The sequence below is a fragment of the Galeopterus variegatus genome, unplaced genomic scaffold (genome assembly GCF_000696425.1).
Source record: "Galeopterus variegatus unplaced genomic scaffold, G_variegatus-3.0.2 Scaffold231, whole genome shotgun sequence".
Taxonomy (NCBI): Eukaryota; Metazoa; Chordata; class Mammalia; order Dermoptera; family Cynocephalidae; genus Galeopterus; species Galeopterus variegatus.
The window spans coordinates 220573-242413 of NW_007726342.1; the positions used below are offsets into that span (position 1 = coordinate 220573).

Below are 21841 nucleotides of genomic sequence, written 5' to 3' on the forward strand. Positions count from 1 at the left end.
GCCGGTCCCTGTCCGGTACGGGGGCGACACTGAGGGTTGCGATCCGTTGCCGGACACGGAAAAAAAAAAAAAAAAAAAAAAAAAAAAAAAGAAATGTCAAAACTCTCAACTAAGCTTTAAATGTTTGTTTTAACTACACTGTAGCCTTCTACCTGGATTGCTTTGTAATTAAGAATCATCGAAACATAAATTGTCATTGAAAAAATTAGAAACTAACTTTTTAAAATCAAGTTCTTTGAGGTATAATTTACATATAGTAAAACATATCCATTTTCTGTGTGCAGTTAGGTGAGTTTTGATAAACGTGCCATTGTGTAACCACCACCACCACCATCAACTGGAAGAACATTTCCATCACCCCAGAGTTTCCTTATGCCCCTTTGCCCTTAATCCCCTCTCATTCATCTTCAGCCCTAGGTAATCACTCACTCATTGCTTTCTATTACTACAGTTTTGACTTTTCTAGAATATTGCACACGTGGAATCATACAGTATGTAGTTTTTTGTGTCTGACTTCTTTTACATAGCATAAAGCTTCTTAGATTCATCCAAGTTGTTACATTTATCAGTAGTTCATTCTTTTGCTTGCCAAGTAGTGTTCCATTTATGGAAATAAGCAATTTGTTTATCCATTTACTGGTTAATAGACATGTAGGTTGTTTCTGGTTTCGAATATGTATTAGCCATTGCTGTGTAACAGATTACTCCAAAAGTTAGCAGCTTAAAACAACAAACATCACAGTTTCTGCAGGTCAGGAATCCGGGCATGGTTAGTTGAGTGTCTATGGATCAAGGTCTCTCATGAGACCAGGTGTAGGAAAACCTGTGGACTCATCTGAAGGCTCGATTTGAGTGAGGGAAAGATGGGACCCACTTCCATGCTTATTCACATGGCTGTTGGCAGGCCTTAGAAGATCTGCTTCCTTACACAGACACATGGGCTTCTCCACAACGCCGCCTCATGGCATGGCAGCTGGCTTCTCTCAGCATAAACAATCTGAAAGATAGTGGAAGAGTGCTCCCAAGACAGAAGCCACAGTCTTTTTGTGATCTAATCTTGGAAGTGACATCTTGCTGCATTCAAGGGAGCTGATTATAAGGGCTTGACTACCAGAAGGTGGGGATCTCCAGGGACCATCTTAGAGGCTGCCTACCACAGGTTATTCTGAGTAAAGCTGCTATGAACATATGCATACGAATCTTTGTGTGGCCATATGTTTTCATTTCATTTTAATGGATAAATACCTAAGAGAGTAAGATTGTTGACATTTATGGCAGGGGTTTAACTGAATAAGAAACTGTCCCAGTTTTCATTCTCATCAGGAATGTGAGTTCTAATTGCTCCATGTTTTTGTGTGCCCATGATATTGTCTGTCTTTTAAATTTTAGACATTCTAGCGATGGGTAGTGGTGTTTCATTGTGGTTTAAATGGCTGTTCTCTAGTGACTAATGATTTTGAGTATTCATGTCCTTATAGTCATTTGTGCACTTCCTTTGTGAAGTATCTTCAATTTTTTTGTTGCCCATTTTTTAATTGAGTTGTTTGTCTTATTATTGAGTTGTAAGAGTAATTTGTAAAATATTTTAAAAATCATTTATTTAACATACTTATGTAATATACAAATATTTTCTTCTAGTCTGTGGTTTGTCTTTTTATTCTCTTAACACTGTCTTTTAGAGAGCAAATGTTATTAACTTAATGAGGTCGAATTTATCAATATTTTCTTTCATAGATTATTCTTTGGTGTTGTATCTAAGAAATCTTTACCCAACCAAGGCCACAAAGATTTCTTCCTATGTTTCCCTCCAGAAATTTGATAGTTTTAACTCTTCCTTTTAAGTCTATGATTCATTCCATATTAATTGTTGTATATAGTGTGAATCAAGGATCAAGGTTCATTTTTTCCCATAGGAATATCCAATTGTTCCAGTACCATTTGTTGAAAAGACTTGCCATTGAATTATTTTGGTGTTCTCTAGTTTTTCTCAGCAATGTTTTATAGTTTTCAGGGTACAGGTCTTGGATGTATATTGTTAAATTTATCCCTAAATATTTTATGGTTTTGATGCTATTGTAAATTGTATTACTGGTAAAAATCATTGGTTTTAAGTTTTGTTTTCCTAAAAGTTTTCTCCTACTAGGATTTTGAACAAGACCAATATATAAATTCTGAGTGACTTAGTCAATTTTAGAGACTTATGACTAGAATTCTAGTTGCATAAGTAAATGTTCTTTCTCCTATCAGTTTTTTTTTTTTTTTCCTGGAATTATCTGAAGACTACATTTCTTTCCAATAGGTGGCTGAGATACTTTTGAAATCATATGTTTGAAAGTTAGCATTCATTTGAAAGGGGCTTATTATGAATAACAAAGGAAGCTCCTCTCACCCATATCACTCAGGAAATTCCAAGGATTTTAAAAGCTCTGTGCTAGAAACTAGGGATGAAGACCAAACATATATATTTATTATTTCATGATATCACAGGTAGACATTCTAAAGTTATTCAATGCCATTGACAATAGAGACGTTCGATGTTTTTATTATGAAACAGGAAATGACCATGAGTTTGAAATGTTGAAACAAATTTAAATTTTTTCTGACTTAAATTTTAATCAACTTGTTTCAGTATCTTGATGTTTTTCTTTTTCTCTCTTTTCCTTGTTTCTCTATCTAGATGGCTTTGGAAGATTCAGAACAGAAGCAAAATCTTTTACATTCAATTTTCACGGATCTAGAAGACTTGTCAATAATTTTTGAAACAGATGACTTAACGCAGTCCATACAAGAGTTAAATAGTCAAATAACATCTTTACAACAAAAAATAATGGAAAGCCTTCCACGGATTCAGCGAATGGCTGATGTAAGTTTGCACCATAAAGATGTGATTTCTTATTTTTAATTTACATTTCATTTAGTAAATTATAAGTATACCGTAATCATGTTCTAATTATGTGAAGACATATTGATCTGATAAATTTTTCATTTCTGTTCTTATTTCTTGAATTACATCTTACTTTATTTTGCAACCTGTAGTGCAACAATAATAAAAAGCATATTTCCATTTTCAATCCAGAAGTGGTCTATTTAAAGAGTGAAGAATCCTGATCAAATAAACTGTATTTTCTCTTTTTCATGGAGGAGATACTGTTGATTTAAAAGCACTAATTAGGAAAGAGGGAATTAAAACAGGTAACCTCCCAAATGTTCATTTATCAGTAAGAACTATTTATTGAGGGGCTGCTGTATGCCAGCCACTGGAATTTGTTTTTTTTTTCCTTTTTGTCTTTTTTCGTGCCCAGCAACGGATCGCAACCCTCAGTGTCGCGCCCGTACCGGACCAGGACCGGCTACGGGATCGCAACCCTCGGTGTTGCTCCCACACCTCGCTCAGCCAGTGAGCAGCCGGTCTGTATGTGGGATCCGAACCCTCGGCGGGAGCACTGCCACGCTTCCCAAGCGGCGCACTGTAGCAGTGCGCCACCGGGCCGGCCCTGGATTTTTAAATAATTTTATTTTTGCTTGAAACGTTTGAGGCATTTATTTAAGGATAGTCACATAGTAAAAGCAATTAGTTAGTTCTTAATTATTTACCATTTGTTTCTCAGTTACCGTCCCTACATGACACTCATACAACTTCAGGGAATAATTGTTAAAGTAAATATCCTTGGTTACTGAAGCTTATTCCAAAGTTTTAATATGCTTCTACAGTTTTTGATGGAAATTGCTCTAAAATACATTGTATAACTTTATACACCTTAAGTACTGGGCGCTGAAAATAATTTTAATGTAATTCAGCCTTCCCTCATTATTTGGAGATAACACCATAAACAGTTACTGTACTTACCGCTTCATTTGCTTCAGGCTTGTAGTTTTGTTTGTTCCTACACTGAATGTCTCCAGACTGCTATAATTTGAAGCCCTTAATCTATTTCTATGCTGTTTTTTTTAAAATCCCCTTCATTATTAGCTGTATTTTATTTCTGTAGTGTAGCTACACTGAGCTCTAAGGGGGAAGTCCAAAGGCCCTCTTATCGTTGTGTGGATTTCAATATGTAGGTTTTGCAGCATGTATTTTAACTAATTTTTGCAGCATTTTCACTTCAATGTTCTTGGCCAGGTTCTAGAGGTTGACCTTGATTAGAGAATAACCACTGGAGAAATGATCTATTGTTTAAATTAATCTGAGTAGATTGTTAGGTAATTCAGTGACACTCCGCTTGGCAATAGTTATCAGAAGGTTGGCAAAAAAATCCTGTCAGTGCTCCAGCTCCTCGTGTGTTAGTTTTTCAAGGATGACTTTATCATTTTACTTAAAGTGGTAGGAGTTTTTAAAATGTCAGACTCACTTGTATTCAAGTGTTTAAACACATTCCAAAGGCAAATCTAAAGAGTTTGTAGATAATTGAGTTTATTAAAAACATTGGTTTGGATGCATACCACCTTTGGTCTCATAGCATGAGTTATTGAAAATGGGACCTTTGATGATCTTTAATTCAACAAGGTATAAGTAATGCTTTGTAGTACGGCATGCTATTAAAAGAATAACGTTTTATTGAAAACAATGAACATTATCTATGTAGCACTTGGTTAGTTTTAAGAGGTATGTGGCAAACATTTTTCTGTTAAATGTGAAAATAGAATTAATGGCAATAAGTTATGTTTTATAGATTTTTAATGTACAACGTATATTGCATGAATGTGTTATTCTTTCTGAAATTCTAGGATGTGGTTGCTATTGAATCTGAAGTAAAATCAATGGAGAAACGAGTTTCAAAAATCAAGACTATCCTGTTATCAAAAGAAATATTTGATTTTTCACCTGAAGAACATCTTAAACATGGAGAGGTAAACATGGTTTACTATAAAAGTATTTTCTCATAATTCTTATTATATCTTTAAATATGTAATGATATGTGATTAAAAAGCATTTAGTCTTGGTAGAGTAATAGCAAAGTAATATTGGGAAATAGATATGAATGACTATACATATGTTTTAAATAGTATCCAAAGTACTATCTATGTAATTTTCCTGTAGGTTATTTTTTCATTTAAGTTTTGCCTTCAAGTCATATTCAGGTATTTAGTAGTCTAAGCGTCTGACCACCTAAATCAGGATGCACTGGGTTCCAGTCCCAGCCACACTGCTTCCTGGCTATGTGACTTTGAGTAATTAGTTCATGTTTCTTGGATTCTCTTTTATATTTGCATGTTGGTATTGAGGTGGTTACATTGGTCAGTTCTAATGTATATAGAGCCCCTAGCACAGGAGCTGGGACATACTAAACAGCAGACAAACACGGATTCCCCCTTAGCCTAGTGAATGGGAGCGTGTGCTTTGGGATCAGAAAGGCCTGGGTTCTAATCCTGGCCCTGCCTGTTATAGTCCAACATTGCCTTGGTCTTCTAACTTTTGTGAATCTAATTTCCTTACCTGTGAAATGGAGGTTAGGATTCTTACCTCTCAGGGTGCTTGTAAGGATTAAATGAAATGACATGTGTAAAATATTTAGTAATGTGAATAATCTCTTCTAATTTATTGGTTATGTAAATCCAGATTTCCATGGATCAGATGTTATTAAAGCAAAATGTAATTAATTATATTCCTGCGACTCATGACATTTGGCAGGACAGTTCTGTTCAATTCAGTAAGCATTTTTTTTTTTTCCTTTTTGTCTTTTTTCGTGACCGGCAACGGATCGCAACCCTCAGTGTCGCGCCCGTACCGGACCAGTACTGGCAACGGGATCGCAACCCTCGGTGTTGCGCCCGCACCTCGCTCAGCCAGTGAGCGGCCGGTCTGTATGTGGGATCCGAACCCTCGGCGGGAGTGCCGCTGCGCTCCCAAGCGGCGCACTGTAGTAGTGCGCCACCGGGCCAGCCTCAGTAAGCATTTTTTGAGGGCCTACTATGTGGAAAGCCCTGTGCTAGTTGCAATTGTTACAAAAGTAACATGCAGATCCTGCCCTGACATAGCTCGCTGCCTGATGACAGTATACAAAGCAAAACAGCAGTTCTACAGAGAGAGGGGGAGAGAGAGGAAGAAAAGGGTTGTCCAAATGCATAATTTAGTGCTGGTAGGTTACTCTTGCCCTAGGCATTCTTTCCTGAGACCTTTATTAGAACACAAGTGACATAATAGTTTTTTAAAATCTGAGGAAATGTTTTAAGAATTGAAACTATAAATTAAAAACTAAATTATACAGTATTTTAATTTTGAATAAGCTGCCATTAAAATTAAAGTGGCTTTTTTTTAATGTACCATGCTTCTCTTATATAATTAAGGTTATACTTGAAAATATACGTCCCATGAAGAAAACCATTGCTGAGATAGTGTCTTACCAAGAGGAACTGAGTTTACGCCACACAGGAATGAAACCTCTGCCTGTGTTTCAGCGTACAAATCAGCTTTCACAAGATATAAAACTATTGGAAAATATCACTCAAGAGCAAAATGAATTATTAAAGGTAAGTGGTTTATGATTACAGCCAACTTACTGGATGAAAGTGTTCAGATAGAGCTGGTTTTGCTTTCAATTTTAATTGAAACTAATTATTATCTAGGAGGTGGCATTTGATATAAAAGCATCTCTTCTTGCTCAAATGAGGCTGAGGTTATTTTTCTCAGTTCTTACCCTTGTTCTGGTTGAAGACATTAAAGCATAGTTACAGTCTGTTTGATTCCATCATATGGTTATTGAAGACTTACATGGGTAAAATGATGTGGGAAGAGATTCAGAACTCCATAAGGCATTTGCAATCTCTTGAGGCCAACAGATAATTACCACCACGATAATCACTTTATCCATCACAGTCACTTTCCTGTTGGTCATCAATCACATTTTATTCCCCAAAATGTGATATACATAGAGTAGGCACTTAATATAGTTTAGATGTGTTTGTCCTCCCAAAGCTCATGTTGAGATCTGATCCTCAGTGTGGCAGTGTTGGGAGGTGTTTGTGTCATGGGGGCAGATCCCTTATGAATGGAATAATGCCCTCCCTGGGGGGGAGGGGAGGAGTAGTGAGTGAGTTCTTCCTCTGTTAGTTCCCGTGAGAGCTGGTTGTTTAAGGGACCCTGGTACCTCCCCTCCCCCTCTCTTGCTTCCTCTCACCATATGAATCTCCTTGCACCCTCTGGCTGCATGCCATGAGTGGAAGCAGCCTGAGGCCCCTGCCGGATGCAGCTGTCCCAGAATCGTAAGCCAAATAAACCTCTGTTCCTTGTAAATTACCCAGTCGCAGGTGTTCTGTTATAACAACACAAAAATGGACTAATACAGCATGTTACCATCTTTATTTTTCCATATTAGGAGACTAGTGTTAGAGGGTTAAATGACTTGCTAAGAGATCACAGAGTTAACTTGTGTAGACGTTAATTAGTATACAGATAGGACAAGAATTTGAGTTTCTAAACTCCTGGTATCATTTCTCCACATGAGGGCCTCTTCTAACTGACAACATCTTTCAGCTTCTCCCCAGAGGTTTTTTTCTTGTTTGGTTTTGTTTGATCACCAGTCTCAAGTCAGGAATCATCTTTAGTTAGAAATTACCTTTTTCTTTGGTTTGCATTCCTAGATCAACAACCACTCCCACAAGAGCAGAAAGTTGCTGAAAGAGCCTTAAATTCCATAGACTTTCAATCCCTTGGTAGATCCCCTGCCTCTTGCTTTTCCTGATTAGAAGGTCAGTTTAGAGAAGAGGTTATTTTTCCCTCCTTCACAACTAGAAAACGCTATGTCTTATTCCCTCTTAAATTTCATTCACATCTAGGTGGCCACTCTGTTCTCCTGAGGTTTGAGGATACTGTACTCTCTGGTTTAAGTCTTAACTCATACGGTCTGTCTGGCCTGGCTACTGAGCAACAAACATCATTTTCTAATACCCACAGAGAGAAAAAAGATCTTGCACTCAGTGTATTATTTTTTAGTAATATAAAGAGAAGAAAAAAAATACCAAACTTGGTCTATTATTATTAATTTATATGTGCCTTATTGGTCTCCTGGTCAGGAAAAGAAAATAAGAGTCCTAACTATGCTTTAAAGTGGCTTCTTCACAAGATGAAAGGGGGGGAAAGAAGAGGATATTATATTTTGTGCCAAGTTAGGTATCAAACTGTGCCGCTAAAATTTTCCATGTTATTGTGTTGGTGGAAATCAGATGTCCCCCCGTATATTTCAAAGCCAAGTAAGCCAGTGGCAATGAAAATCGTTAGAATAAATATATTTCCTCTAATTCCTGCTTTAGAAAGATAGTAAGTGCCCTTTTGGAAAATAAAACAATTTACTTTTGTGGGGAGTAAGGGGGGATGTAGCTTATTATTGAGGACTGAGGAACAGGTGTGTGTACTGAACATAATTATTCATTTTTATGCTGCAGCTAAAATTACAGTTAAATATTAAAGAAAATACAAGGACAAATTTTGTATGGGCCAGAGACTTTGAAGTTTTAAAGGGCATTTTCTTCATTATGAAGCATAACAAGGAAATATCTAGATTTTCTTTTGAAGTTCATTTCTTTATCCTTCATCATACTTTGATCATAACATCCAGTCCACAAATAGGTCTGAGCTCTGCTACTCTCTTAACACTAGATTCCAGATACTGTTCTGGTTACTTTTGCCTTATTCTGCAAACTCAGACTGCTCTCGAACCCTCAACCTCTTACTCATGAAATGTACATCACTGATCTCAGGGGTACCAGGTGAGGATGTGTCTGGACCTGGAAAATCCATCGTCACTCAGATCACATGCCTTGTTCATTCTGAATCAATAATGTCACCTTTCTATTTGGAAAGCCATACATGGAATATGTATCGAAATGGTGTATATGACATATCACTCATTTCATAAAACTTAGCACCTTTATGTTAACATGCCATAAAATGCTTCCCAGAATAAACTCACTAGACTGGAAATTCTTAAGAGCAATGGTATGTCTAGTTAGACTTGTACTCCAAGCACTCCCAGGTGCTCCAGCAACTAGTAGAGCAAGAAGACCAGGTGCCAGCCTTGCAAACATTGTTCTCTATGTTTAGGCTTCCATTTCTTATTGAAATCTGAATGGGTGCGTATTTGCTATAATTGATTGGAACCTGTGATGGGGATAGACAGGGGAAATAGCCTATTAATATAGTCCTTAGATTATGACAAAGATTCTTCTTTTGGGGTGGTTATTTTATAGGTAGTCATAAAACAGACCAATGAATGTAATGAAGAAATAGAACATTTGAAACAGATCTTGAATAATTATTCAGCTGAGTTCTCTCTTGAACATATGTCACCAGACCAAGCTGCCAGCCTGCCGCAAGTACAGGTATGTTTCTTCATTCATTCATCCATCGGTTCATTCAATAATCACTTAGTAGGCCTTGGCGTCTAGAAGCCATTGTAGTGGTACAGTGTAATTTCCTACTTCTCTCTTCCAATTGAATGCATTTTCTGTGTGTATTTACTTTCCATTCCTGTTTAATGAAATAGATGATTGTGTAATTATTGTTTCTAAAAAGTGAGGAAATTGCTGTCCTGATGTTTAATTGAGAAAAGCCATATCTGTTTGTAGGCTGGTTGGTCCTAACCCCAGAAACTGGGCCAGGGCTGCCCCACCTCCTTCCTTATCGGAGGGCTTTTTAAGTGCCCATAGCTTCAGGTTGGTGCATTTGGGTCTGAATTTTCTCTGCTGCCAAAAAGACTGATATAGCACAGGATATTTGGACAACCTGAGTTTCTGGGATAGAGGTTGGGCAGTGTGGGCAGGTAAAGACTTCAGAGGTAAAGACCCTGAACACTAGTAATGAAGAGTCCTATAGACTAAGCAATATTGCCATACACCATAATTAAGTGTCCTGTAGACCCAGTTACAATGGTTCCCATGTTAACCCTCGACTGCTAGGGTTTTTCTTTTCTTTTTTTTTTTTTTTTTTTTTTTTTTCCGTTTTTCCGTGTCCAACAACGGATCGCAACCCTCAGTGTCGCCCCCATACCGGACCGGGACCGGCAGCGGGATCGCAACCCTCGGTGTTGCTCCCGCGCCTCGCTCAGCCAGTGAGCGGGAACCGGTCTGTATGTGGGATCCGAACCCTCGGCGGGAGCGCCGCCGCGCTTCCCAAGCAGCGCACTATAGCAGTGTGCCACCGGGCCGGCCCATGCTAGGGTTTTTCTAATCTTTGTTTTTAAATTAGTATTTCTTTCTGGGGGGGCAGCTGGCTGGTACAGGGATCCAAACCCTTGACCTTGCTGTTATAACACTGTGTTCTAACCAACTGAGCTAACCAGCCAGCCCCTTGAATTAGTAAATTAGTATTTCTACAATGAAAAAAACTGATTATATGCCAGGGATTGTAGAGAGCTGCTTTTTTTCCCCTTTTCTTTCTTTCTTTCTTTCTTTTTTTTTTTTAAAGGCAATTAATATGGTACTCAAAGCAAGATTACACCACTTGCTAGCAGTGAGGCTTAGGGCAAGTTACTTAACATCTATGGTGAAGTACAGAGGAGTCTAAGGTGAAACAGCTATTAAGTGGTGGAATCAATAGTGTAGACTCAATATTAAAGACTCAATATTATAAAAATGTCAAATTTTCCTTTACACTAAGAAAATTCAAGGACCTCTAAACAGCTTTTGTTTATTTAAGTTAAAGCTACTGATACAGAAATTAAAACTCAGAAATGTAAAAATATTTGTTTAGTTTATTTTAAAATAACGATAACAAACCTATTACATGTTAATAGCAATAGTGTTTTATTAAAGTAAATATATTTTCCAAAACAAAAAGTAGTGTGAAGAGTGACATTGACATTATAGTAAATCGCTAATGCCTGGCAATAGAAGCCAGCTAGATTCTCCTCTGTTTCTGCACTCAGTCTGTTGCGTTTTCTTTGATGTATGTAAAGACAATCCAACCTCTCAAAGACATTTGGAAGAGGGAGAAATATTTTAATAGCTCTTTTGAAATATCATGGACATTTTTCTTTGAAATTACACTAAAACCCAACAAGTGGAAGTTACTCACAGGTGTGTTGTAAAGTGGAATCTGAGGCCATGTCAATGAGCTTTTCATGCTCTTACGTTACATTCCACTGGTCTGTCTTGCACTTTGAGTGGATTTTCTGTCCATGCATGATTTTCTAACATCATGTTTGATCATTTGGAAAATGCTGTTTCACTGCATTATACAGATCTTCCAAATATTGACGCATTTCAGTAGTTAATATTTAAAAAATTGCATTTGTTAATATTAACACCTGTCTCTTCAGAAAAATCTTTAAGTATAGTAGTTAAGTATTTTGTATCAAGTATAAGTATAGGTTACCAGCTGGATTTTTTTCCAAATAAAAATATTGTTCTATGAAAAATGAGTAGCTCACACACACCTCAAACAACAGCATGAGCACTTTTCCTCACCTGTCACCCTTTGGCATGAAGCAGAAGTGCTCGATGCATCCTTCCTGTTCTGTCACACAGAATATTAAAGATAAATGTTGCTGTGGTTCAGATGTTTTTGTCCTCTCCAAAAATTCATGTTGAAACTTGAATTTGAATATTGGGAGGTGATTTAGTCATGAGGCTTTCTCCCTCACGAATTGCATTAGGTGCCCTCATAAAAGGGCTTGAGGGAAGGAGTTGGCCTCCTTTTTGCCCTCCCACCTTCTGCCATGTGAGGACACAGCGTTCCTCCTCTCCGAGGGCATAGCATTCAAGGCACAGTCTTGGAAGCAGAGAGCAGCCCTTACCAGATGCTGAAACTGCCGGCACCTTGATCTTGGAATTCCAGCCTCCAGAACTGTGAGAATATATAAGTTTCTGTTTTTTTGTAAATTACCCAGTCTCAGGTATCATGTTATGGCAGTGCAAACAAAGACACATGTCTTCATCAAGGACATTCTTAAGTGAAACTGGCTTTTTTCCCCCACTATAAGTACTATGTAGTGAGGAGCCCATTAACTAATAATATAGTTGGTGTCCCTGCGTTGTTTCGTATAAGGTACCAGGAGTTTAACGTACCATTGCTTTTGTGCCATCAGTGCAAATGTCAACATAGTGAAAAAGGCAAATAACATTTTAGTATTTTTATGGGAACGATCTTGACCTCATGGGTTGTGGCCCCTTGGGTCTGCTGTGTGTCCTGCTGTGCCTCCATAATGTTGGCAGCTCAGCAGACTACTCTGTTTCTCTAAGGGCTGCGGTGTATTGCTCTTGTTGGGAGGCACTATTCTAGTGTTTAGTGCTTACTGAAAATGGCACACAAACCACAGCCAACTCACATTTAATTCAGACAATTATTATTTTCCAAAAGCAATCATAGGAATTTTGGCTTCAGACAGAATAAGTGTATTGGTGTAGGAATATGTGCACTAGAGACACAAGGAAGCCCAGGGCTTTGTGTTGTCGCGTGCTAGCTGCAGCCTTGGACAAATCACCTTCTTTCTCTGGACTTCAGAACTTTCACTTGTGGGTGGAGACATATTGTGTTTGTGTCTGTAAAAAACTTAACGATTCTACGAATATCTCTAGGATGGGTGGATGATGGATGGATGGACAGACAGGAAGGAAGAAAGAAGGAAAAGGAAAGGATAGGGATTTAAGGAATATATTAGGAACAAATTTCAGACACATGAAGGTTTCTTGAGAAGGAGCAGGCTGCCTTCTGATGCAGCACTCACTGAAAGAGCTCAGGCGCATGGTGAACAATACCCTTTGGAGGTGCTAGAGAGGAGGATGTTAAATTATTTGACACCTGCTATTCCTTCCAGATCTAGGATTCTATAACTTTTTTTTTTTTTTTTGACGGCTGGCCAGTATTGGGATCTGAACCCTTACCGTGGTGTTACAACACCATGTTCTAACCAACTGAGCTAGTCAGCCAGCCTAGGATACTATAATTCTCTTAGACAGACAGTGGGCATCTGCATATCTACCATGTTGTATCAGAAATTTTATTTGCACATATCAATAATACAAATGTTAAAAGTAACGTTATGAAGCTTAGGATCATTCATCCATCATACCCACAGTAAGTTATACTGCACAGTACATTTACTTGTTTGTTTATTCCCGTTTGGTAGGAAGCTTTGATTGTAAAAAAAAAAAAAAAAACAGTAAAGGAATTGAGTAGTACCAAAGAAGGCAATAATAAAAGAATGAAATTTCTAACCTTGTTTTCTCTCAGTGGTTTCCAAACGTTAGTCTACTTAAGAATCCCTGGGGGAGACATGGGAACATGTCTCCTGGGAACGTGCATTCTTAATACTCTGACAAAATGGGAAATACATGAAAGGCACTTAACATATCAATAATACAAATGTTAAAAGTAACATTATGAAGCTTAGGATCATTCATCCATCATACCCACAGTAAGTTATACTGCACAGTACATTTATTTGTTTGTTTATTCCCGTTTGGTAGGAAGCTTTGATTGTAAAAAAAAAAAAAAAAACAGTAAAGGAATTGAGTAGTACCAAAGAAGGCAATAATAAAAGAATGAAATTTCTAACCTTGTTTTCTCTCAGTGGTTTCCAAACGTTAGTCTACTTAAGAATCCCTGGGGGAGACATGGGAACATGTCTCCTGGGAACGTGCATTCTTAATACTCTGACAAAATGGGAAATACATGAAAGGCACTTCTGCTGCATGTTTTTAAGTGCAGATTGGCCCTGGCTCCGTCGATGCTGGTTCTGTCAGTCTTGTGGCTAGCTGCTCAGCAGTGGCTCCCAACCCTGGCAGCTCACCAAAGTCACCGTGGAGCTTATTACAAGTTTCTGTGCTTCAACTCGACCCCTAGAGATTCTGATTCACAAAGTCTCCAGTGAGGCTAAGGTGTCCTACAGCCTATAAACCCTGCATAGCACCTCTGGAAATGTAGCCAGGATGGAGAGGAACAGCTACCAGAGAGTAGCTCCTAACTTTGCAGATCAAACAGCATAGACAAGACTTTATCCCATGTACCAGAGGTCTCCTGTAGACATGCAAAGGTCTCAGACTTCCCAGAACAATGCAAACACTTTTTCTACACAGAGAGAAATCGAAGGTATGGAAAAGCAGATTCTGGGTTTGAACCAGAAAAAGGAAGACCTGTTGGTGGACTTAAAGGCTGCCGTACTAAACCTTCACCAGCATTTGAAGCAAGAACAACAAGAAGTAGAAAGAGATATGCCGTCTGCCGTGGCAGCAGAGGAGGATGGAATGGCCAAGAGGGATGCTTCTGAGTGGAAGGTGGGCATGACTTTGGGGGAAGGCTGGGCCCACATTCCACCAGAGCCTTAATGGGTCGTGTTTTTTACCTGAGCAACCTGTGGCATCTATATCTATGGCCTTTAATAAAGGAATTTTTAAAAGTAGAAGTACTCCATCCAAGGTTGTTTACTAGTGAAAATAAATCCTCGGGGTGTGTCTGTTCTGGACTCAACCCAGAATTCTTACGCCTGAGTTACTTAAGAACGTGCTTATGAAATTCCACAGGCAGGTGGGTCGAGCCACCTTTGAAGTTTCGTCCTATGGAAAAGTCAGCCCATTGCAGACTCGAAAATGGCCCAGTACCTCTCTAAGCCCACTCTAAATCCACATCAATGAATCACATTCTTAAATTGTTTGATGAGGGTCACAGGGTGCCTTGCAAAGGAAAGGGACCTAAGATTTGACGGAGTCAGGGTATTCAGTTGAATGAACTAAAAGGTGCTGGACCCAGAGGCTGCTTGTGTGGTTGGGCAGCTCAGATAAAGTGAATAAAAAATTAGCTACATAAAAATGTAGCCAGGCCAGGGTCCTGGGGATGTTGAACAGCAAACTGACGACAGGTGTTCTTGTGCTGTGCCTTTCAGTTGAGCAGAACAGGCTCCATGTCCTTCCTGCCAGCGGTCGAGGAAGAGGTGGAAGAAATCTCCGGGAAGAGTGAAGTAAGGAAAATGATTTTCTCATTAAAGTTTGTTAGAACTGAATCTCTAAAAGGTGGTCAGTGAAAAGATTTGAAAGTGAATGGAAACCTAAGGATATTTTTAATTAATGTGGATATTTTTAATTAATGTTGATATTTTTAAAGTATGATAGAAGTCATTCTCTTATGTTATTAATGTTGCTTAAGTGCATCTAAACCTGCATCACCATGTCAGGGTGGGTTAAATTTAATTCAGACACACTTGTTAGCATAAGGGAGAAGAAGTTCTGTGTCCTGTCCTGGCTTCTGAGGACTTTCTCTGAAGCCTTCAGAGTATGCTGTTGGCACCCTGATGTTATTCTTAGAACTTTATTTTTCCATATTTGAATTACTTTTTTGGTCTACAACAGTATTGCCAAGGACACAGAGTTGTGTTAGCAACTAATACTGCTGATTCTTACAACTTTGTTATAACTGGCTGAATTGAGACATTTACAGTTGCCCTTCCTGATATCAGTTTTCATTTCATGCTTTAGAGACTAAAGTTATAATGGGTCATATGCCAAAAGGAAGAAAATTGCTGCAACTTAGTTTTTATGGCTCACATGTAACCAACAGACATTTTTTAATGCTCATTTTATACATTGTTAAATAGCTCCATTGTCACACAGAACAGACCTCTTGTCGTATAGTGTATCACTAGGACACAGTGGGACTGAATGGTAGCCCAAGGAAGAGTACAGGTTTACTAAATACTCTGACCGTCAGACAGTTTCACAATCTCATTATGCCACCTTCGTGGCAGAGAGAATTGTGAGAATGGAGGAGGTGCCCGGGGCCAAAAGAGTGCACTTCAGTGTGATTTTTATTTGAGACTGTGATTTTTAATTTGAGAAACGGTTTTAATTTGCTTCTGGGCTAATATGTTTATAGTACTTGTTGTTTATCTTTGAAAACAACAACAAAAAAATACATCTTCAGCAAGCTATTGTTTTTTTACCTGACAACTAAAAACAACTAAAAATTATATGTATTTATGGTATACAACATGATGTTTTGATATATGTATACATTGTGGAATGGCTAAATCAAGCTAATTAGCATGCATTTCCTCATGTACCATATTTTGTGGTGAGAGCACTTAAAGTCTACTCTCAGGGATTTTCAGGAATACAATATCCTTATTTTATTTTATTTTTTAAAACATGACCAGTAACTGGATCTTAACCCTTGACTTGGTGTTGTCAGCACCACGCTCAGTCAGTGAGCAAACCAGCCATCCCTGTATAGGATCCGAACTGGTGGCCATGGTGTTATCAGCACCACACTCTCCCAAGTAAGCCACAGGCCAGTCCCAGTACAGTATCCTTATTAACTGTAGTCACCATGTTGTACGATAGGTTCTCTTGAACTTACTCCTTCTGTCCAACTGAAATTTTACATCCTTTGACCAGCATCTCCCTAATCTCCTCAACCTCCAGTAACCATCATTTTAATCTGTTTCTGAGTTTGACTTTTTTATACTCCACAAAGAAGAGATCACGTGGTATTTGTCTTTCTGTGCATGGCCTATTTCACTTAACATAATGTCTTCCTGGTTCATCCATGTTGTTGCAGATGACAGAATTTCCTTTTTTTATGGTCAAGTAGTATTTCATTGTTGTATAAATACCACATTTTCTTTATCCATTCTTCTGTCAGCGGACACTTAGGTTGATTCCACATCTTGGCTATTGTGAATAGTGCTGCAGTGAACATGGGAGTGCAGACATCTCTTCAACATACTGATTTCATTTCCTTTGGATATATTCCCAGTGTTGGGATTGTTGGATAATATGGTGGTTCTATTTTTAATTTTTTGAGGAAACTCCATACTATCTTCCATAGTGGCTGTACTAATTTACCTTCCCACCAACAGTGTTCAGAGTTTCCACTTTCTCCACATCCTCACCAAAACTTATTACTTTATAAAAGCCAATCTAACAGGTGCAAAGAGATATCTCATTGTGGTTTTAATTTGCATTTCTCTGATGATTGGTGATCTTGAGAATTTTTTCTTATACTCATCAGATGGTTATTTTGAAGATAACATTTAAGGTAACATTTACCAAAGCAGATTAAATTCCTAAAGCACTGTTTTGAATTCTCCTTTGTATGATGTGAGCTGACTCCCTACTTTTAAAAATATTTTTTAGACTTCAGGAAGAGCAACCACATTTGGAAACATGATTTAGTTAGCAAAAGAAATAGATGGGAAAAATAGGGAAGGGATGGAATTAAGGGCTAGGGTTATGCTGCCTGGTAAGCTGAGTCTTGTATAAAAGACACAAGCAGGATGCTGGTTATGACAGTAAGAAATCACTTCCCCTTGCTAATCAATTGATTACTGTGTTAGAATGGAGATAAGAAAGCAGAGCCATCTTCCGGGTCTTGGTCTTTACTCTGGAAGCATGACAAGGACATGGAGGAAGATAGAGCATCCTCGTCCTCTGGAACGATTATTCAGGTAATACTGAGCATATCACATTTGGGAGCCAGGGGTAGGGGCAGGGAGCTCTTTTTACCTGACTCTGTGTTGGCTTTGTTTCCCCTCTTCTCCTTTTCCTTTGGTTTTCAGTCAGGATCTCCCAATAGGAATAAGGAACAGTAAAGAACTATCTTGTTTGAAAGAATGCATAGGAAGGAAACCTGCTTGGACTGAAAAAAAATTTTTTTTGTAGTTGATGAATAAAAATTGTATATATTTATGGTGTACAACATAATGTTTTGACATACATATACATCATGGAATGGCTATGTTAACTAATTAACATATGCATTACCTCACATATTTATCTTTGTTTTTTGTAGTGAGAACACTTAAAATCTACTCTTCAAGCTATTTTTAAGTATGCAATAGAGTTGATCCTTGAACAACAGAGGTTTGAACTGCGTGGGTTTATACGAAGTTTTTTTTTTTTTTTAAAGATAACTCTAAGTACCAATAAATACAGTGCAGTATTATAAATGTATTTTGTCTTCCTTATGATTTTCTTAATATTTTATTTTCTCTAGCTTTATTTTGAGAATACAGTATATAAAACATATAACGTACAAAATACATGTTAATTGACTGGTTATTGATAAGGCTTCCAGTCGATAGATAATAGGCTATTAGTAGTTAAGTTTTGGGGGAAGTCAAAAGTTATACACAAGTTTTAGACAGTGCAGGGCGTCAGCACCCGTAGCCCCCATGTTGTTCAAGGGTCAGCTGTACGTTGTTATTAACCAACTATAGTTACCATATTGTACATTAGATTCTCTTGAACTCATTCGTCCTGTCTAACTGAAACTTAGGATCCTTTGACCAACATCTCCCCAGTCCCTTCCCCCAGCTCCTGGTAACCACCATCCTACTCTCCGCTTCCGTGTGCTCCACTTTTTTAGATTCCAATTATAAGTGAGATTGTGCAGTACTTGTCTTTCTGTGTGTGGCTTATTTCACTTAACATAGTGCCTTCCAGGTTCATCTGTGCTGTCACGAATGAAGGGTTTCTTTTTTAAGGTTGGACGGTATCCACTGTGAATATACACCACATTTTCTTTATCCATTCATCTGATGGACACCTAAGTTGATTCCATAACTTGGCCGTTGTGAATTTTTTCGAGCTTCTCAATGTTACCTCTGCACAAATCCAAAGACAGACAAGCACCTGCTTATTCTTTGCATTTCTATTGTGCACTCAGTGATAATAGGAGAGTATTTTTCTGAGGAAAACTCCGTATATGAAAATCCAGACTAACAAAACATAGACGAGCACCTAAAAGGTTCACCACAGCATTTCACCGAAACATTAGATATGCCTCTCTTTGGGGGGTATTTTAGGGGTGCTCTCCCCATTGTCCTTTTTTTTGAACAAAGAAATGTATAAGATAAATTAAATGTGATAAGTCTTTTTGTTCCTTATGACATTCTAAATCTTCTCCAATCTGTCAAAATAGAAGGCAAATGCCCTGGCTTTAGAAAATCATTGTAAACTGATGTGAAAACGGTGTCCTTCCTTTGCTTCTGAAAGATCTCTTCATCTTGGCCCATGCACCTCCCCCTCCTGCCTCCCATCTGGGCTAACCCCTCCTCCAGCTCCCATGCCACCCCTCCATTAACCGCTGGCACCGTGTTCACTCGTGCCACTGTCTTCCGCCTCTGCTTTGAAGTATGTGGGTTTCCCTCCCTAACTTTAACACGTTCCCTCCTGCATGGCCCCACCCCTCTAAACCTCTGATGGCCCATCCCAGAACCCTGCCTGTCTCTTCAGTCGCTGTGCAGAAAAGGCTTTGCATCCCTGCGATGCCCCTTCTCCGTGTCTGCTGGTAGACTTCCTCCCCATCCACACAGGCCCATCTCAACTTCCACCTCCTCCAAGAAACCTCCTGAGATGCGACCAGGGAAATGGCTGTCTCTCTGTTTCCCGCTGGCATTCTGAACCTCAATTGTGACTCACCACATTGTATACATACACCTGACACAAGTTCATGAATGGCAAGAACCTGATCTACCTATTCATGTCCTGTACTCGGCTCAATATGGTACTCTCATGGTTGAATTTCCTGCAAATGTGGTACTTCCTCTTTCATTTACCGCTAAATGTGTTTGCTAGGTGCTCCCCCACTCCCTACCCCCTGCCCTTTTGTAATCTAGTTTCTGACTCTGGCTATGCCTAAAGTGAGACACTGCTGAGCACCTCTTCCTTGTTGGAATGTAGTGTTCCTTCGACCTTAATCCTGCTCTTTCCTGTCTCTCCCACCTCTCAGCCCTCCTGGGTCTCCCCCTCCTGCCCCTCTCTGTCCTCGGCTCTGTGGTGGCAGGCATTTCCCGTGTTCTGTCCTCCTCCTCCTCTTGGTTTTCTCTCATGGCACCTTCTTCTCCTCCCGTAGATTTGGTAGTCTCCTCCATGCCAGTGATTCCCAAATCAAATCTCTAATCTTGACTTTTCCCTTAAATCTATTCCATATTTCTGATAGATTTCTCTTTTTGGATGGATTTTCTTCATCTCAAAATCATTTTACAAACTTTCCTTCAAAGCTTGCTCTTCCTCCTAATTTCTTTCTTTCCTTTTTTATGCAGCGGGCCAGTGCAAGGGATTCAAACCCTTGCTCTCGGTGTTATAACACTGCACTCTAACCAACTGAGCCAACCAGCCAGCCCCTTATTTCTCCATATCTACTAATGGCACCACTATTTTCTCAGACAAATGTTAGGGATCCTCTTAGCTACCTCATTTCTCTTGCCTTTCATATCCAATCAGTGGTCAAGTGATGTCCATTCGATGCTTACATCCTTCTCCTCCATTACTTTTGCCATCATACTATTTCAAAAAATGGTTACTACTTCCCGGGACTTTTGGGTTAGCCCTCTAATTGGTTTTACAACCACCAGTTATTTTTCCTAATATGTCTTGTAAAATACTAACTTATTTTTTCCTAAAGCAAAAAATGCTAAAGCTACAGCTTAAAATCCTTCATGGATTCTGATTATCTACTGAATAAAATGCAAACCTCTTAGCCTGGCATTCTAGACCTTTCATGATTCCTACCTACCTTTCCAATTTTATCTATTTTATCTCTAGTTCTTGGTTCCTGCCTTTCAGTCAGCAGTTATTATTTTTAGTGGAAGGAGCTATTGAGGAACTAACATTTTGTTAGGAACCTCTAAATGATTTATATGCATCATCTCATTTAATTATGACAAGGTTGAGTGAGGTGGGTTTTCCCACTTTAAAGATGAAGTAGCGGAGGTTCAGAGAGTCCAGGTTAACTTGTCCAGGATCACGCAACTTATAAGTAGAGCAATCAAGATTAGTTGATTATAACATCCATATGCTTCCCACCACACTGTGTTAATTATTTTTGTTCATGTCATTTTCCCATTGTTTAACCTTGGTTAACTTTACAAGTGGGATTGCTGGATCAAAGTATATATCCGTTTAAAATGGGATCTGTGTTGCCATAGTGCCTTCTAGAAAGACTATACCAATTTTTTCCTCCTAGGAGTGCATAGAAGTACCTGTTTCCTGGCCCCAAGCTGATACTGGTATTATTGGTCTTAGCCAAGCTTAGTCAGTGGTTTTAATTGAATTTATATTCCAAGAGTGTTGAATATCTCTATAGATGTCTGTTGGGCTTTTGTAACTCCTCTTTTACGAATTGCTTGTTTATGCCATTTGACTATTTTTCTACATAGGGGTTGATGTTTTCTTGATTTATAAGGGTAATTAATATATTAAGGCTATTAATACCTTGTTAGTAGTTATGCCACTTTGTCATTTCTCTTTAACTTAGATTATGGTGCTTTTGTGGTACATATTATTTTATTTTTTATGTTGTCAGTACTAACATTTCTTTCCTTTATGGCCATGCTTTTAGAGTTCTTTCCCAATTATAGATTAGAAAAAGGCTCACTCATATTTTCTTTAAGAATTTTTGTGGTATGATTTTTACAGGTAAATATCAGATACAATTAAAATTCATTGTTAGGAGTAAGAAAAGGATTTAGTTACATTTTTTCATGAAATGTCTGTGCACTTGTCCCCAAATTCAATATGTTAATCTTTCCCCTCATTATTTGAAATGTGGCCTTTATAAGAAAAGGATTTAGTTACATTTTTTCATGAAATGTCTGCGCACTTGTCCCCAAATTCAATATGTTAATCTTTCCCCTCATTATTTGAAATGTGGCCTTTATCATTGTCATCTCATTTCATTTTTATTCTCACAATAATCTGCTTACGTACCTAATTCTCCAGATTCCTCATGTGCTCCTCCTCAAGTAGAGTTTTAGAGAATTTACATCTTTCAAATAAAGGCAAATCTGAGGAAGTTGATTTTTTTTCCTAATGAACTGTTTTTAAATGCACTTGACTTCTGGACATTTTTGCAAGCAGGCAACATGTGAAATGAGCAGGCATAGGAAGAGCGGCTCGGGTGGCAGCAGGGCAG

The 21841-nt window shown here is 38.4% G+C and overlaps 1 protein-coding gene across 1 annotated transcript in view; it reads left to right on the forward strand.

The window, feature by feature from the left end:
- The window catches only part of SYNE2 (spectrin repeat containing, nuclear envelope 2), a 269055-nt gene that overhangs the window by 133018 nt on the left and 114196 nt on the right, over window positions 1–21841 (forward strand). The window contains exons 57-63 of the mRNA XM_008566257.1: window positions 2678–2863; window positions 4726–4848; window positions 6286–6468; window positions 9184–9315; window positions 14011–14208; window positions 14814–14888; window positions 17262–17372. Of these exons, the coding sequence (XP_008564479.1) occupies window positions 2678–2863; window positions 4726–4848; window positions 6286–6468; window positions 9184–9315; window positions 14011–14208; window positions 14814–14888; window positions 17262–17372 (1008 nt within the window). The remainder of the gene's footprint in view (window positions 1–2677; window positions 2864–4725; window positions 4849–6285; window positions 6469–9183; window positions 9316–14010; window positions 14209–14813; window positions 14889–17261; window positions 17373–21841) is intronic.